Here is an 18,613-nt window from a genome sequence, read left to right on the forward strand (position 1 = left end):
ACACCCTCTGCAGTGGCTATGTGAGGCACTGATGCTGAGCGCGAAGGCATGGGTAGAATTGACCGCATCGGAGGCCGTATTCCTACGGCGGCGAAATTCAAAAGCTCGAAGTATATCTAGCATGCCTCACTCTATGTGCATGTTACATAACTTTCCACATTGACATCTGTGGCAGCCGTCATGTTCTGTTCCGAAGTTACGTCGATAGCCTATTATTGTTGATAAAAAAAGAGAACTACTTATGAAAACCTTTCAAACCTTTAGAAGCGTATTTTACGAACCTCGTAAAAAGTTTGGCCAACGCCCTGAAAAATATTCGACATACCATATAGGTAGTATTTCGAAGAAATGAAAATAAGGAGACGTTTTATGATTGATGTATAAGCAGTGTGCGGATTAATTACAGCCTTCGCACTAAATTACGTATGCGAGCGTTCCAGAACGTTAAAAGGGGTTTAACGAAGGTCGAATAGAATTTAGCCCGCTGTCCTGGAAGAGCTGTAACTGCAGCTATAACCACCCCGGGAAGGTGTTGGTTCCAGGTTCGAATCGCGGGTCGGGGCAAAGTTCTCTTGGTCTCCTAAGTGCTCTTTCTGAAAAACTAGTATGGCGGTCTCCTTTCTAGCTTCGGGCAGGTGGATGTACGTTTCCGCTTTCAAGAACTATAAATTCAATCATCATGAAACTTTACTAAAGAAAAGAAAAAGCTTAGAAAGGAAATGAGGGGAGGGAGAGTCATTATGTTTGATGTCCATGTGAAGGTAAGCGCGCATGACTAAATTACAGCCTGTACAAAAAAAGCTTGGTTAAGCAAGTGCTTGAAAGCATCACACGACCGTTTCCCGCACTGCTTCTAAGCATCCTGAGAGAACTGACTGTGACGTCAAGTTCTCATTCGGTGGAACCGGAATGTATGCTAAGAGTAATGTGTGGAGAAACTATGACGCTTCTGCATTACCTAGGAGCTTTGAATATTATTCACGAGCATTCGTGTTATCCCTGTATTCAACTCACCTAACTAAACGAGAGATCTTATAAAATGCGAAATAGACCTGATGTGTAGGCAAAGTTCAAAGTGAGTCGTATAATGGGAGTCTTCGCAATGGGTTATTTAGCGAGTGCTCTGGAGCGTGAAATTGTGGTTTACGAAGGACGTATATTATTGCGATCACTGCTGTATATTATGTAGTGAGCGCTCTAGTGCTAAAGTGTGTTTTATGAAAGGCGTTAATTTCATCAGCTTTCGAAGAAAAATTAGAACAGTGGCTGAAGTGAAATTTATCAAAGAATGGGAGTAACATACTGTGCGCGGGAAAATGTGAGCGGTCGAATTACGGCTCCTGCAAAAAAAAAAAAAAAGGAAAAAAAGAAGAGAAACAGAGAGAGAGAGAGAGAGAGAGAGAGAGAGAGAGAGAGAGAGACAGAGAAGTCTTAAGCTAGGGTATTAAAGCATTAAAGGGCCGTTATTCACAACGTTTTCCAGTGTCCTGAAATAAGGGTACGGGAAGGCGGAGTTGTCAATCAGGGAAAATGAGAGGCGTGTTAGGAGCAATGTTGGTTTGAGTATGTTTCCTCATCACACGAGTTTTCGTCGAGCACTAGGCTATATGTTAAAAGTATTGTGTAGCGAGACTACTTGTAATGTTTCTGACCCAAATATGCGATTTCGAAATATTTACTGAACGCAAATGTTCTCCCATTTTGCAGGCTTTGTACTAGGCGCGTAGTCCCGTGGTCTTAGGGGGAAAAAAGTAGCACCGGCTCCATATTTGGTGGGAATAGGGAGCGGGGGGGGGGGGGGCGTTATGCCTTATGTCCTGGCAAATTTTAAAAAGGACATTTCGTGCTTGGTGAAATTACATAGTCCACGGGTAGCACCCGCTAGTGTGAACATCTCGGCCAAGTTTTGCCGTCGTACGCGGTGCGAGGAGCTCGCAAGCGCATCGCGAAGTCACCTCTCTCTCAAATGCTCTCTTTTCAACCGAAGGCCCTGTCCTCCCTCTCTCCTGGACCGTTTCTTTTGGCATCGGACGCTTTATTTCGTCATTCTCTTTCGTCGGCTTTCGTCGTATTTCGTCGGCTGCTATTGGCCGACAGCTGACATCGAGGTGCGGCCGGCAACATGGCGTAGATGCCGCGGCCGCCGTGGGGTGCCGCCACGAATCCACTGGCTTAGCGCACTGCGGCTCGATGAGGACAGCCGCGTTTGGCTTACCTTTTGCACGTCGTAGGCGCCAAAGGCGGAAGTCGTGGCGTCTACGCTGACATTCAAAACTAAATTTGAACCGCGCGTCACGGTGACGTTTAGAAGGCGGAGCGTCGTGGGCACGCCCCCCTGCCCCGTAGCCTTCGCAGTGCAAGGCATTGAAGAAGGAACGGGAGCGCAGCGGAGACCATGTTTGATTGCCAATAACTCCGCTTCTGCTGAATGCATCAAAGTACTCTTTGCGTCAAAGCGTTTCTGAAATAGTCTATTTTCACTTCAATGCCTTTCTCCACTTGAATAAAAACTGTTTCAGCTCCCCTTTAATGCATACGTGTAGGTCACTTGCGACGCTACCGGAGCGTTATACGCATAATTTCTCCATTTCACGACAGAAAGAAATATGACACCGAGCTTAAATTTGCACTAAATTGCGTCCATGTCCTGAGTCATATGAGGACATTGTTTTGAAGTGCGCATGTGGTTTAACTACAGGCAATCGAAATTTCTTAATGCAACTACTTCAAAGAAACCGCTTCGCTGGATATCGAACCTTGGTCCTGAAAGGTGGCGCAAGTCTGCTGTGTTTTTCAAAGCATTGACTAGCCATTCCGGGCCGTGCTTAAGAGGATGTCCAGCAAAGCTGTTGAATACCACCAGTACAACTGCTGAGGGGGGTTGGCAATGCTTTACTGCTTTAGAGTAATGCTAGTAATGGTAATATACAGTTGTGGTAATTTTGACACCAAGCCACCACCCACAGCGGTGCTGAAACAACATTGAAATCAGTGTACGAAAGGCCAGGGACGCCACTCCCCACGTGTAAGCTGTCGTCGCCGCGGCAGATTGCGCAATAGTAATTTGCCGGGAAACAGATGCGGGGATCGATACGAGCTTCGAATTGTTGCAAGGAGTGCCTTATCATCAATTCTGTGGTAGAAATGCTTGTTTTGTGATTATTCTTTACTTAAAGGTAGGCTATTCTGCATGTAGTATGCGTGATTACAAAATATGTATGCACTCTTTGCCTCACTTTTCTGAGTGCCTGAAGCCTCTGAGGAACGCCTGCATAAAGCAAGCGCAGCCTCTAGTTCGTCCTGAGAAAAAGGTCACTCCATCCGGGGATCCCGTGATAAAGGTGAGTGGTCCGGAGTCTGCGTTCCAGTGGAAGTTGCTTCACCAGCAGTCGTCCTACAGAAGGATTTTACGACTGCACTCACTCTGCATTGTAGGTAAAGAGCCAGATGACATTACATACCACGCTTTGTGTAACCTTGGTGAACAAGCTCGATAGTCACTCCTGCTCATGCACAACGATTGGCGGCAGACTGGCACGTTCGCCCAGGAATGGAAGTCAAGTCGCCTGATTCCGCTCCTCAAAGCTGGCAAGTTGCCTTTGAACATTGCGTCATACGGTCCGATCGCGCTTGCTAGTTGTGTAGGAAAAGTAAAGGAACTGACGGTTCTAACGCGTCTGGAGTGGTACCTAGGGCACTATGAAATTTACCCAGGCACGTTCACAGGATTAAGGCGCGGTCGTTCATCTACAGGCAACATTGTCGACTTGGTAACGTGCGTCGAATTCCAGAAGGCCTGTAACCACTCGTCGGCTGCCTTATTTCTGGACGTTAAAAGGGCTTACGATAATGTCACCCATGAACCAGCCTTACAGCGTCAGAAGCAATAGGACTTGGTGCCAACATATATCTCTGGGTTCATAGCTACCTACAGATGCGATCCTTCTACGTTCTCACAGGGGATGGCCCGACACCCCAGTATTACAGTAGCCGCGGAGTCCCTCAGGGCAGTATACTAAGCTCAATGGTTTTTAATCTACCCCTTATTGGACTGCTCGAGAACCTATCAGGCACCGTTCAGTTCTCTATCTACGCCGACGATATCTGTATCTGGACGTCGGGGGTGGCACGGATTCAGCTTTGCGCTCGGCTTCAGAAGGCAGCGTCACCGACGTCATGCCATGTTCGTAAAAAAGGACTGCAGGAGACGTAGGAAAAGGGCGCAGTGGTGGCATTTACCCGGAAGCCCATGTCTGCATGCGGCATATCAATCAACACACTTGTGTTATCGTCCAGCAGAAGTCACAGGTTCTTGGTGGTAGGGATCGACAGGGACCTGTCCTGGACTCCTCATCTCAACCCCGTGAAAAAGCGACTGACTGATATTTGTCATCTGTTCAGGTTTCATGCAGGAAGGAACTCGGGGGTGCCCACTTAGTCCACGTTACAGCTGTACAAGGTATCGTTTGTTAGGTTCCTCCTGCACGGCCTGTTTGTTATATCCTACACCAGCAAAAGTAATTTTCGTACAATTCAAAGCGTTCAGGCCCAAACTCTGAGGATATGCCTTTAATTACCACGTAGTTCGTCAACGGCTGAAACTATTGCCATTACTCAATATTATTCAGTCACAACACACATCGCCGTCGAGGCAATGCGTGCACATGTCAGGTACAGTACATTGCCCGGACCCCTTGCCACCATCTCGCCGCACTCATCGTGGAAAGACCCCGTACGTCATTTAGCACCACTGTCAATGCATATCGGGCCTCGCTTACATCGGGGAACATACCTGCGGCCAGGCCGGTGTCTGCTCCCTGGTGTTTGTGCCGTCCTGAAGTACACCTTAGAATTCGAGGACATCAGAAAAAATTCGCAGTTCCACCCGAAAGGCGAAACACCGATTGCGATAGCAAATTAGTAGATAGGTGTACTAAGTAAGGATAGTAGTTTTATCCGCCGTATAAACTTGTAAGCATTCCCTTACTAACTAAATTAACAATGATAGAATATGCAAACGTGACTCAACGAGGACGTAGAAAAAAAAACACACACAGACAGCGCTCTCTTTATTTGTCTGCTTCTTTCTACGTCCTTGTTCGGACGCGCTTGCACATTCTATCATGGATTCAAACCAACTAGCCCGTCAATGTACTATAACTAAACTAATTAGCACAGTGTCACGCGCGCACAGGCAAACATGAACACATCTCGCTCAAGGACAGCGGAAGCTGTCTGTGAAAATGCTGGAGTTAGGAATCACGGCAGCAGCCTCGAGCCAATTGACCTCCGTGCATTTGTCGCTTCAACGTGAACAGAACGTCGAAAGCACAGCGCATACGAAGCTACCGACACTACGCGCACTCTGCAAACATCGCAGATCGCTATGAAGATGAGGCCACCCGCCGTGGTTGCTCAGTGGCTATGGTGTTGGGCTGCTGAGCACGAGGTCGCGGGATCGAATCCCGGCCACGGCGGCCGCATTTCGATGGGGGCGAAATGCGAAAACACCCGTGTGCTTAGATTTAGGTGCACGTTAAAGAACCCCAGGTGGTCAAAATTTCCGGAGTTCTTCACTACGGCGTGCCTCATAATCAGAAAGTGGTTTTGGCACGTAAAACCCCAAATATTATTATTTAATTATGAAGATGAGGCCCGCGTGGGCGCGCACTTTAGCCGCGTCGCAGATCGCTTTCAAGACACACGAGCGTCTACGGCGTCACACTACGGCGTCCGCCAAAGCGTCTTCTACGGGGTCCGCAATTCACGTGGCGAACGCCGTAGTAGACGCCGCAGTTGTCTCCACTTTGTACGGGGCGGCGGGCGAGGAGGACAATGAGGCACCGTAGCAGCCGCCGGAGAAGAGTGCCCCTCCTCCCTCGCATAACCCCTCTGCCTCGCGCACCACAGAAGAGGGCATGCATCCGGACCGCGTTCCTCGCTCACGCATGCGAGATTGAACCGCGTTCGTCGGCTCACCCTCACACGATTTCACTCATACGGAACCTCACGGCGACGGCGACGCCGACTGCAGAAATGCGCCTGGAGTGTCCATATAACTGCTATCGCAATAAAAGTGAACTCTAATTCCGTCTGCAGTAAAACAATTGAGCTTACTCCTGTTGTGCGAGATATACAGTAGCCATTTATACAGCTATATTGACGGATTGATTACATCGACCAGTTCTGGCGGTGCTGTGTTTATACCGACAAGAGGAGTAACACTGCGACTCTAGACGTCACATGTCAACGACGTCCCCAGCTGCAGAACTGACGGCTCTGTGCAGTGCGCTTCAGTTTATTGACACGGAGAATCCTGGTGCATGCGCCGTGTTTTCCGACTCGAGGCCGGCTTTACACAGCATGCAGTAAATTCTCAGACGTGGAGCTCACAAACAGCTAACATACATCATCGTCAAACATCATCCCGACAATAAACAGAAAGGCCACGAAATTATTTTCCACTAGCTACCTAGCCATTGCGGAATACGTGGAAATGATTAAGCAGACAGAGCTGCCCGAGCGTGCCACCAAGAACAACACAGCATTCCCATTCCTCTTTCCAGGACAGACGCTGCAAGGCAGATTCCTCACATCGTACGCAAACTTGCATTAACAGTGTGGAACACCCCAAATATAGGACGCGCCAGGTTGCACGAAGTGAACACTTCGCTCCAACTCCGACCTTCATCAGGGCTTCACCTACATGAGGCATCGCTTCTGTATCGGCTGTGATTAGGAGTGGCTTTCACGAAGGTGTACACTACTTTGATTGGAAGGACCGACAGTACTACGTGCAACATCTGCGGTGGGGAAGAGAACATCGAATATTTATTCTGCCACTGTCAACGATTTCAGTCGGAAAGACAAACATTATCGCATTGCGACGCCTGGACGATCGGCCATTGTCTATGCAGGAGCTACTTGAAGAACGTCGCCACCACTTGCCGGCCCACAAAGCTGTGAGGGCACTTTTGTCTTTCTTGAGGGTGACTGGTCTATGTGAACGCTTTTGAGTCGCTCAGGCCATCCGCGTCCGTGAGCAAGCTCACCGCGTCTCCCCCCCCCCCCCCCTCTCTATCTCGTCTTTCTGTTCCCTCATTCCCGTCTCCCAGAGTAGGGTGGTTAGCATTTAGGGTTAACATCCCTGCCTTCTCTCTTTATTTCCTCCTCCTGAAGCCTCTGCCTTACGGGGGTACGAGCCATTGCGCCTGGCCTGCACTGCCTCCGGGATCAGCCCAAATTTTTGCTAACGAACGCGGACAGGAAAAATGCCAACCACCGAGAGGCTAAAAGCTTCACACCTGCTTCACACTGTAAAATATTTCTGTACGTATTAGGTGGAACAAGCGCCCCCCCCCCTCTGCCCCCCACCATTCGTTTGTTACTATGCTCATTCGTTCCTTCGTTAGACCGCCTGTCCATTCGTCAATCTAATCAAATAAATAATTAGGTAATGACTTAATTGTTACATAATTCACTAATGAATTTATTTGTTCAGAAAGGCTTATGGAAAGAGAGAGTAAAATTGTGAATGTAGTATGACAGCAGAATATTATTAAAATGGCTCCGCTGAAGGACGTCGCGAACGCAACCGGGCAGCTGACGACAGCGGCGGAACCATAGCTTCAAATGGAAACCTAATTCCGTGCTTCACACACAAGACACTGTTTTTCTTCCCTCTCTGACTAGTGTTACCATTCAGTGAAAGCCAACCTACTATGTCACGGCCTTCTGGACACTTCCGTCTCGAGATGTGCACTCATAGAGAAACGCTGCTTTCGGGATGAAAGAGGCATTGCCGGCGCCTCGTATCCTACTACTTTAACGGCCGCTTTGAAAAACTCTGCCCACGTGTGTAAACAACCGGAGAAGCAGCATGAAAGCCTTGTTCAAAATGAAACAGAGGAGTTGGAACGTAAACGAACTGGTAGTAGTAATAAAGCAGATGACGAAAAAGAAAGACGCAAATGAAATGACAGGAAAGCAAGAAAGAAAAAAGGAAGGGAGGAAAGAAAGAAAGAAGGAAGCTAACACCTGCAGGGGGAGAGAAAAAACAAACAATAAACGTGCGAAACAGGGTAACCACTTTGGACAACCAGCGAAAGTCGTGGAGGAGGGGACCTAATGGAAGAGGCGAGGGCCTCCAAGCGACCTCACCCTCCTTGTTCCCCCCGTTTATGGCGGCCGACGACGCTTGAAACGCTATGCCGACCCTTCCGCGCGGCGTCAACGGTGGTCGTTCGGTACGCACCGGCACGGCACAGGTGCAGCCCCCGTTCGATTGAACAGCGCGCGTGCGGGCGGGCCCAAAGGACAATGGAGCGTGCCCCACCACCGAGCGTTGGTGGTGACGGAGTGTGAGGCTCTCTGCGGAGGAGTCTCTTCTCCGGGGCCACGCACGTGCACGCGGCAGAAGAGCCCCGGCTGCCGCTGTCCTTCATACAAAAAATAAAAGAAGGAAGGAGAACCGACTCGAGGCGTTGTGACACACGAACAACCCTCCGTCTCTTTTTCTTTTTTTCTAGAGGGGGCAAAAACCGAAGCAAACAATGATGCGTAGTACACGCACGGAGCGTGCGTGTGTCTGTGCGAGTGAACTTGGCTGCAACAAAAGGGAGAAGGAGCCGGAGGGAGGCGCAATTTCTCGAGGCGGTCGTTCTTTACGCAGGTGTCGTTGCGCCCCTTGCTTTCATAGCCGCGTACGTCTATTCTTGGGGGAACACGCGGTCGTACCACCTTCCCATGCTTTACTGACGGCCAGGAAAAAAAAGGCCAGCGGGTGTGACAGGGAAGGCGGCGACGACGCACCTCCCTAATCCGCGGGAAAAACAGTTCCCGCCTCCTCCACCTCGGACCCGTCTCTTTCTTCCTCTTTCGTTTAGATGCCCTCGACGCGGTGTTGCAGTCGGCAGAGAGCTCTGTGCGTGGCACCTTCGGACGCGGTTTCCCATCTCACGCACTCGCGAAGCGGTCGTCCTGGTTCGCTCGCGCGCATTGGTCGTTAGGAGCTATAGTCGTGCAGGTGGAGGTAGAAGCCGGGATAGGAAGTACGCGGACGAGCCGGAAGCTCAGACGACGTCCAACAGTCGTCGCCGTAACTTGCTTGGAACGGTTGGAACCCCTTGCCATCATAGCAAACGGTGGCTGGACTGTGTCGTCTAGATAGGCCGCGCTCAAGTCTTGCCGCACCAGTCACGGCTTGTTTTCGCCGCCAGTCGAGCGCTAGGTCTAAGCGCCGTTCGTGCCCCGGAGCTAGGCCTAAACCCGTGATCTACGACGGCGGCGGGACACGTGCTGCTGGAGAACAAGGGGCATCGGCGACGGCAGAGGCTGCTCATGGTGTCCTGCGGCGTGGCGACGCTGGTGTGCGTCGCCACTGTAGCGGCGGCCGTGGCCGTTGTGGTTACGGCTACGACGCCGGCTGCTACGTCGAGACCGGCGGTGAATGTGACGGCAGCGCCGTCAATCGCCGCAGAGGTTGACCGCAAGACGCGAGAGATGCCTTCTAGGAGACGCGAGGGCCTCAGGGGTGCTGCAGGATCGTCCTGGAGAAGACAGGTAAGCGCAATCTTGTCGCGTGGTTCTCTTACAGGTGTGTTCATGCGGGACCTGGTTACGCCGTCGCTCACATGCTACGATAGATGAGTTGCAAAGCGTACAAGGCAGCTTCTATGCAATGGCGGCCACGGCCCGTCCTCTGAGCAAATGTTAGGCGCAACGTAGCGTTAGCGTCTGTTGGTGGGTGTTCAGCTTCTGGGGATGGACTGTATACCGAGGCTGGCACCCTTTGTAGGCCCTCCACTAAATGTTTGAATGACCAGCGTTACAGTGAACAATAGGTTTAATTTATCTAAGGCTCTGCATCTAGCAAGCGTGCTCTGATCGTAGCTTGCAAGCACTGTACCTTGTGATTGCTAGTTGCCACCAAAAGCTAAACAAGTAATAATTACTAACTCAAAGATCAATCGCATTTAAGAAAGTACATCCCTAAAGTAATTAAATTACAGAAACTTAAGTAAGGTAATGAACTCATGAGCAAGCCTGGCTAGAAGACTCGGAAGTTTGAACGAGGCACGCAAAGACGCCTTCGACAGCGCACCATTTACGCGTCCATATAAGGCTACAGCACTGCCATATGCATACGTCGTTTCATGTTTTTCCGGAGTGGATAGCTCGCCTTCGTATATGCCTGTGTGGCTCACTTGCCGTTCTTGTCCTTTAGTGCATCCTATGAATTAGCGATTCAAGCATGAAATGGCACTAGCCCTTACGTTTATGAACTTAAGTTCTCAATACACGTCATCCCACTTCCGTTCCGCGGCAAGGTCTGAATGGTCGTTTGAGCACTCTTACGATCTACTTATTATTATGTAGTTATCTAATCTTGTATTGTATTTTGTCCATCTGTACATACTGGCTCCTTCTGGAGTTCTATAAATCTGGAGTCTATAAATCGCTTTGAGGGTCTGCACAATAGGGCTGAAATCTAAGTTGGGCGAAATTACACGAGAAAAGTAGAAATAATTCCGGACTGAACATTCTTTTGTTGTAACACAAGCAACGCAAGCTGCACAGGTCGTGGTCGGACATCCGCTTCTTCCCATCGAGAAAGAACGCTGCTGTCAGTCTTTCCACCAATGACCTGAAGACAAGACTTTGGCACTTGGAGAAAAATGTTAGTCAAGAGGAAGGTTTTGTAATGCAGGTTGTTATGTTATTGTATTATTTAGCATATTTCATTCAGTGAGGCCTGCAACCACCCCGCCCCCTGGCTTTGGTCACTCTGATGGTAGGTGCTTTGTTTCTTAAGTATTTAATATTCTTCACCCTGTAAAATTTTCTCTGACACCTGTCCAACACGCACACACACACACACACACACACACACACACACACACACACACACACACACACACACACACACACACACACACACACACACACACACACACACACAAACACATATATATATATATATATATATATATATATATATATATATATATATATATATATATATATATATATATATATATATATATATATATATATATGCTCAAACATACAACTTTGCCTGTGTTGCTTTGATGCGACAGCACGGACATCAAACTTTATATTCTTTTAGGCAATTTATCTTTGCCGAACACCAATTTCCTCTTCTGCAACTAGGTATGTCTTTGCTCGAAGGAAATTGATGGAATGTCAATTCTTCAGGCTCTTTAGAGATCAGAGTCGAAGCATCTCAGTTTTCTGCAGAATACTCGTATATTAACTTTCGAACGTTCTATTTGGAAATTAGGCTTTGGAATTCTGTATTTGTGAGCCGGAAATTTGAGGCACAATTCAGTGCCGAAGTAGGTGGGCCCTTGACTGAGACGTTGTCGCTGCTGAACCCAGTGTCCTGTGCATCCTGCAACAAACACAGCACAATTAGTAGTTCGATATATATATTTGAAGCACCTTACAGGCCCGTAGGGCATAGTCTATGGAGGGGGGAGGGGTGCAAAAAATCCTAAAATGCATACACAACAGATGAAAAAGAAAAATTACAATACATGGTAAATAAAATTAGTCCACATAATAGCAGTAAGGAAGAGGAGACTAAGTAATGCGGAAATAACGAGAAGAAATATATTTGAAAAATATATTGAAACATATTTCTTCTCGTTATATATGTATATATTAATTAGACCAAGCGCGCCATTCTCGCAGACAAAGCAGCGTCAATTTCATTCCCAAATAGTTCTTTTTTTAACGCGATAGCGTTAAGGAGCTCGTGTCGCAGAAAAGCCGGTGTCGTCGGTGTCGGCGTCGGCGTCCGCGGCGTTGGCCGTGAGCGATAAATCACGGCAGGCACTTCATAAATAAAAAGCAACTGCCAAGATGGGCTGGGTGGGAATCGAACCAGGGTCTCCGGAGTGGGAGACGGAGACGTTAGCACTGAGCCACGAGTTCGATGCTTCAAAGCGGTACAAAAGCGCCTCTAGTGAACGCGGTGTTGCCTTAGAAACGAGCTGTTTCTAAGGCTCAGGCGTGCGTCGCTTGCTCAGGCGCACATTTTGTTGTCGCGCCGAACGCTGCGTTGCTCGACGCTCACCGCGTCCCATGCGGGGCGCGTAGTCGCTGCGCCGTAGCCCATTGTCTTACACCCTTTGGCGGGTCGACGGGAACGCTGTCGCGTTCCACTCTTGAAGGCGAAGCTTAAGCGTCCTCCAATTTTTTTTCGCGGAGCTTCAAGAAGGCGTTTCGCGAAAATGAAAACTGGGCTGTCAATAAATTTCTCCACAAGTCTGAAAAAAGCTACCACAAATCCGTCTTTTGAGTCAGGATGCTTGCAATATGTGGACACGCAAGAGGACTGACTACCCTCAGCTTCACTATTGCAGTGTGTACCATAAGCTAACTTATAAAATTGCATTCGGTCAATCGTAGGTAATTTGTTAGGAAATCATTTATTCTCATTGATGTTTACCACTGTTTGATAATCTTGCCACTAGAAAGACATCACAATTATCTGCGATGCATTTTCTTGAAAAGCGCTTCCACTGGAAGCTCTTGCATATTCTTCGATAGCGAGGAAAACTGGTCTGTTTGATATTAATTTGAGTAAATATTAGAGAAACAGGAACAACAAGAACAGAATAGTTTCGAATTGCGAAGCGCAGCATGATACTCAGTTCTAATTGATCACCATTAGGTGAAAATATATTCTTGGATTGGATTATGGGGGTTTTACGTGCGAAAACCACGATTTCATTATGAGGCACGCCGTAATGGGGGACTCCGGATTCATTTTGACCACCGGGGGATGCCCCGAATGCACGGGACAGGGGCGTTACTGCATTAAGCCCCCTTCGAAATGCGGACTCCGCGGCCGGGATTCGATTCCGCGACCTTCTTGCTTAGTAGCGGAACACCATAGCCGCTAAGCCACCGCGGCGGGTGCAAGTATATTCCTAAACGCGGCTCAAGGTGGATTTACATCTGAGACAAGAATGCTGCGATCGTCTTTTCGGTATTGTAAGTATATAGTTATTTTTATGCGTATTCTTTCAAAGTCACTATAGGGATGCTTACTCTGTCACGCTCCTTGTCAAAATATAAGCGTTGCTTCAAAATTTTATTTCTATTCAGCAGCTTGCCGTGCGCTGAAGTAAGAACTGTGACGTCACGATTTCATGCATAGTTGTACGTAAGGATGACGTTCAACATGTTAGATGCAATTTGAAGCAATAAAAACGTTTGACAAAGTGGCAAGCCAGTACCTCCACCCTAATTTTTTCCTTCGGGGAAGGAGACATAAAATATATGTCATTTTAAAAGAATAAGAAACGACGTTTTGAGAAGACGGCGATGAATTGCCACATTTCTACTCTCACACGTGCCCGCACACGCGCACGGACACGAATACACGTTAACCACCTTTAAGTTCCTCTAAGCATTGAGTCCAAAAGGCTCTTGCGTATGTGAGTGGTCTTGAATATGAAGCCAAAGCGGAAAAAACACGGTTGCTCCTGCAAAGGGGGACGCCATGATTCATCTTGTTTTTAGGGTGAGTAATTAATTCCATGCGAAACGCCAGCAAGTATATACATCTGAGTGAAGAGGCGCGCCTGCGAAAGCTGCGTAAGAAGTACAAGTTCATTCTCGCGACTTACGTATCAGGCTTCCGCTGCCTGAAACACGGACGAAGGTGAATGAATGCTAACAACTTTCGAGCTGCTCTTGAGAATGTGCAGCAAACTTGTTAGCGGCGCATTACTTTTGGATAATGTATGCGTCTCCTTGAGAAGGTCTCAAATGGGTTGAGTGTACAGCACCAAGCTTCTCTTTGCCGGGTAATCAGCCAAGTTCCGCAAGCCGAAAATGGTGAAGTCGTGCCACTTTAAACTTAAAGGCAATGAAATCATTCGGACAAGCGTCTTAGGCACATGGTGTTTCGGAGAAAGAGTACAACGGCTATAGCTATACGCGCTTGTTTGTGTGGCACCCTCTACTTTGAAAACTGCTAACTTTGCTTTCAAAGACTGTTGTTGAAAGCTTCCGCTATGTGGTTGTCAAACGCGCCTCTCTGTTGTTCCTGTCGGTCAGCTTGCACTACAACAATGTAGAGGAGTGCAATAGGTTTGGTGTGCTTTTTGTCGCCAAAAATCTAGTTTGCTTTTCAGTGGACCAGCTGGAAAAAGAATATCGCGGATTCTTAAGCTGGGATTTTGAATAAAAACTACGTTGCCGGCGGCACACATGCAATGTGACAAGATGAGCTCTCGAGCATACACCATACCCTGCTTCAATTCTGCCGAGTGACATGCGCTTGGGTAATCTTGTGAATTCAGTTGCAGTAACATTTTAACTTATGTGCAATATTTATTGCGCATAGTACGTTAATGTATATTTTTACAATTTGTATTGACGCGAGGCGCATTGCAGAATGCCCATCTGATAACACGTGGCTTCAGTTTAAGGTACTCAAAGGACACTGAAGAGAAATAGTAAATTACTTTAGATTGGCAAATAATTCGTCCAAAGCTACTTTCGATAATCCCGCGGAAAGAGGTAGATTACTAGAATAGGAAACGGTCATTTTTATTTTTTGAGTTTCACGCTGAAATTTCAGCGCCGGTACGCCAGTTTGACGTTACAGATTTCAGGTTACCTTCTTGTATTTCGGTTGCCGTGGGCGCAGCAACAGAGATCTAGAAACTTGCGAAGTTGAGTCCTTGGCACTTTTTGAGTATTCAGTGTTTCATCTTTACCAATAGAAAAATTAACTAGACCTGAGAAGACGCTGTCAAAATTCATGACGTCTCGGCAATGTGGGGCCAGAACTTCAAGGCGACGTCACCACCCGTGACGCATTTTCTGGCTTACCAAGCCTAGTCCCACGGTAAGGGTGGCTTCTTTCTGTATTGAAAAAAAAAAGGGGGGGGGGCTAGTTTACTGATACAGCCCTACTTTTGTCCTTAGTTTTCCTTTGTAGGGAAACTAAGGACAAGACGGCGGAAACATTTGAGAGTGAACGACGTGTTACGTCGTAGAGTAGCCTATGTTTACTCAGATTAATTATTCTACACAAGCACTTCCACAACACTTCTTTTGCCATATACAACGTGTTCAGGCCATATTTAGCACGTGCAGAGACTTCGCTCACTTACATTTCTTCCGTGAAGTGCTTCAGGGCAACTTCCTATGCGTCGCAACTCAAAGTGGTGTGTGCAATTGCCTGGCCGTACGTGCGTCGAGCTGCGTAACATGCTACTGCTATCGCCAGTTCCATGAAGTGTTATGTTGAAATTGTTAGAGCGCCCGGCGCGCGGTGTGAGATTGCGAGTTGGAACCGCGTTCAGTGGCGGCGTCTTATGATTATTCAACGACATTTTCGATTACGATGCCAACTGGCAGATATCAGGAGTGAGGACCGCACTGATTATCCCAAATATTAAAAAAAAAGCAAATCAACGCACCGTAGCGTGTCTGCACCAACATGTCAAACTAAATATTCGTGAAAAAGAATAGTTCATATTACGCTCAGGTGTAGAGGAATACTTTTCAATACTTCGTGGTTTACTGCAGGCGATAGCCTTGGCTGTAGCATTGGACATGCGAAGGATCATAAGCCATGTGGTTTGTTGGTCAGTGCCGACTAAAACGCACACGCACTATGACAATAAAAATAATTACAAGATAAATAAATTCATGAGCAGCAAAATGCAATGCCGACATTGAAAACGTTAAACAGCAAATTTCAAAATTTACGGAAACGCTGCAGAAGCCCAAGTAATCATTATTTAGAAGAAGACAGAGCATATATATACTTCGTACCACATTTCTTTTGTTCATTTATTCTATACAACTATCAACGTAACTTATTTACAAATATCATCCGAACATTGGGGAATCCCCAGCACTGGGCATGCGCCGACAGTTAAGGATAAAACCAAATCAAACTATACTGTAGTATCATTGAAGGCAACATTTTGCAAATTTTGGTAAATGCGAAGAGAGGCGCTATGTTTTATTTCAAGCGTAGAAGTAACTTTCGCGTGCACCAAATAAAGGTGCTAAACAACAAGGGCCAGCAAACTACAATAACCAATCTAGGACGAGGCAAGACAATTGTAATTGGTCCGAAGTCGTTGAAAACATATCGAACGAACGGGACCGGCTCTCTCCGACAGACTCTCTGTCACGCCCGGTTAATTGCCGCCCTCGGCCGGGCAGAAACTTTCGTCGCTCTCCTGGCGAGCGAAACTGCAATACGCTGGTGTCAAGTCCGGCCCAGTCGGCTCGCCCTGTCGCGCGCATCGCAAACGTAAGCCGAGAAGAGAAAACACGAACCAGTCACGCGAGTCAGACACTCTACCAAAGACTTTCCCTCGAACTATGCAGCGTGGGCAGGCATTACAAAGAAAATTTTAAAAAGTGAGAAAGAGGGGCATTTCTGTTTCCCACAACGCAATCCTAGCCAAGTCCCGACGGCTGCTGTTTGGGACGCAGAGTTTTGCCTCACTCGAACCTCGGACACAGCAGCGGAGAGCGGTGCTGTTTGCTTGGAAAACAACGCCGGTCCGCGCTGTGTGTCTCTTAGCGCCTGGCGGTGCCGCTCCTTGCCTTCGCTAGGGGGCAAAAGGGAAGACGGAAAAGAGGCCCGCGGAAGGCTCGAGCACCGGCTAGGACGCCCCCTCCATCCTCTTAACGGCGGCGACAATTGAGCGGTTGTCGGGCGGGCGCGAGGTCGCAGTCTTGCTGGCGCCGTGACCCGATCGAAGATTGGATCCGCGTCAAGACCACCGGAGCTTCACGGTCGGCGCATTGAGTGCCTCGTCTTTGATTGCAGCGAAGTTCGCCGGTGTTTGAGCGAAGATTCCCTCTCTCTCTCTCTCTGCCTTCTCTGTTTGCGGGGGGGATGTGCTCGCACGGGAGGGCGAAACTCGAAGTTCAAAGAAATTGGTTTTTACCGAGTTTCGCCGGCTTGCGGAGCTGTACGTCTTCGGTGCTCGAAGAAAGAGCCGGGCAACGTGACATTTAAAAGCATCGCTCGAAGTGTGGCCCCTTATATGCGATCCGAAGCTCCCGCGAGCAAGAAGTGAGAAACTTTGGCATCGGTGGCACGCTCGTTTTGCTAGATATCCTCACACGGGCCATCGGCATGGTGACCGGTTCCGTTATTTATTACGGTGGGAGTGAACTTGTTCTAGGTACACGCCTTTTAGCGGGACAGCAGCTCAAAGCTCGAAATCGGGCTTGCTGGGAATGACCGGTTTTCCGTTACGATGCCTTCATTGACGACGGCCTTCTCGGCCGTCGACAATGCCTCAGCATTCACCCTTGCTATATGAATGAATGAATGAATGAATGAATGAATGAATGAATGAATGAATTCGCAACTACGTTTACTCGAAGCAGACAGGTTTACTCCCCCCCCCCCCGCAACCTATCGTCTTCTAATAAACTTGCGAGTGACGCTCTTTCCTGTTCTTGTCGTGTTTCACTTTGGGTCGCGTCTTAACAAGCCGTAATTAGTTTGAAGGAGTAACATGATCGCGGCAGAAGTATCAGTCCCAGTTCCGACAATAAGCACCAATTTCTACCTGGTGGGCACCCGTCTACACTTCACAGCAGGTCTGTCAGCGGCGGAGTTCGAGACTCGAGGCCACAGTACTGGTGTGCTAATACCATAGCAGCTGTGCGGTTCACCTCCAAAGTCGCAACATAGTGGTGTTCCGCTCCGTTCTCGAAACACGCGTGTGCGCATATATTTCTTGCTGTATTTATTTATTTATTTATTTATTTGTTTATTTATTTATTTATTTATTCCTCTAATCATTTCACTTATGACATGTCTTCTTCACTAGAAGACTGACACGGGAGCACTTTTTTTCCCAAGGAAGCTCCAGGCAGACGTGCATTAGCGTACAATTCCATTTAGCATGTTCGCACGTTCGCGTCACGCAGCATGAAGTCGCCAACCACATGCATCGAGAAATTCTACCGGTGGCGCGACAAAGTGGTTAAGGAACGGACTTCAAATGATGTGATGTGTCGTGTACGATGCAATGGAGTGCTACAAATATCCTAGTGATTGATATAGTTTTCGCGTCCAACTACTTGCACCTTTAAGAGTTTAATTTAGTTAAAGTCATGTACTCCCCTGGCTTTTTATATACGTCTGTTTCTTCGACAGTTTCAGGGTTTTACTTGTGGTGGTTTGCTAAAGAACTCGGAAACTAACTCTTTGCTGTGAGAGTAAACAGTGCTGCTTGGTTAGTTCGTGTTTCTGGTCGTCAAATTAAAAGAAATGCTTGTTATCAAACTTCTGCGCACACAGATCTTGCGCACAATGCAATTTCAGTAAAATGCGATCGGTACGGTTGCCGTCCACTGAAGAGATTTTGGTTTTTCGCGATGCCGGAAGAAGCACGGAATCAATCGCTTGAGCACAGGCAGAAGCTTCTGGCATATGATGAATATTTGAGTTCTTTCTTTGTTCTAAAGAAAGCTCGTTGCCAGTAAAAGGTCCTGCTCCCCCTTCCCCCGCTCCCTTCCTTGTTCTGCTTTGCTTGTGCAGAAAAACTCTATGGACCAAGAAGTTGGAATACAGTAGCAGACG

The 18,613-nt window shown here is 47.8% G+C and overlaps 1 protein-coding gene across 1 annotated transcript in view; it reads left to right on the forward strand.

The window, feature by feature from the left end:
* The first annotated feature begins 7,523 nt into the window (after positions 1-7,523).
* Positions 7,524-18,613, forward strand: part of LOC142575938 (erythroferrone-like) — a 33,114-nt gene continuing 22,024 nt past the window's right edge. Inside the window, exon 1 of the mRNA XM_075685759.1 lies at positions 7,524-9,561. Within this exon, the coding sequence (XP_075541874.1) occupies positions 9,340-9,561 (222 nt within the window). The 5' untranslated portion in view covers positions 7,524-9,339. The remainder of the gene's footprint in view (positions 9,562-18,613) is intronic.

The sequence above is a fragment of the Dermacentor variabilis genome, chromosome 3 (assembly GCF_050947875.1).
Source record: "Dermacentor variabilis isolate Ectoservices chromosome 3, ASM5094787v1, whole genome shotgun sequence".
Classification (NCBI taxonomy): domain Eukaryota; kingdom Metazoa; phylum Arthropoda; class Arachnida; order Ixodida; family Ixodidae; genus Dermacentor; species Dermacentor variabilis.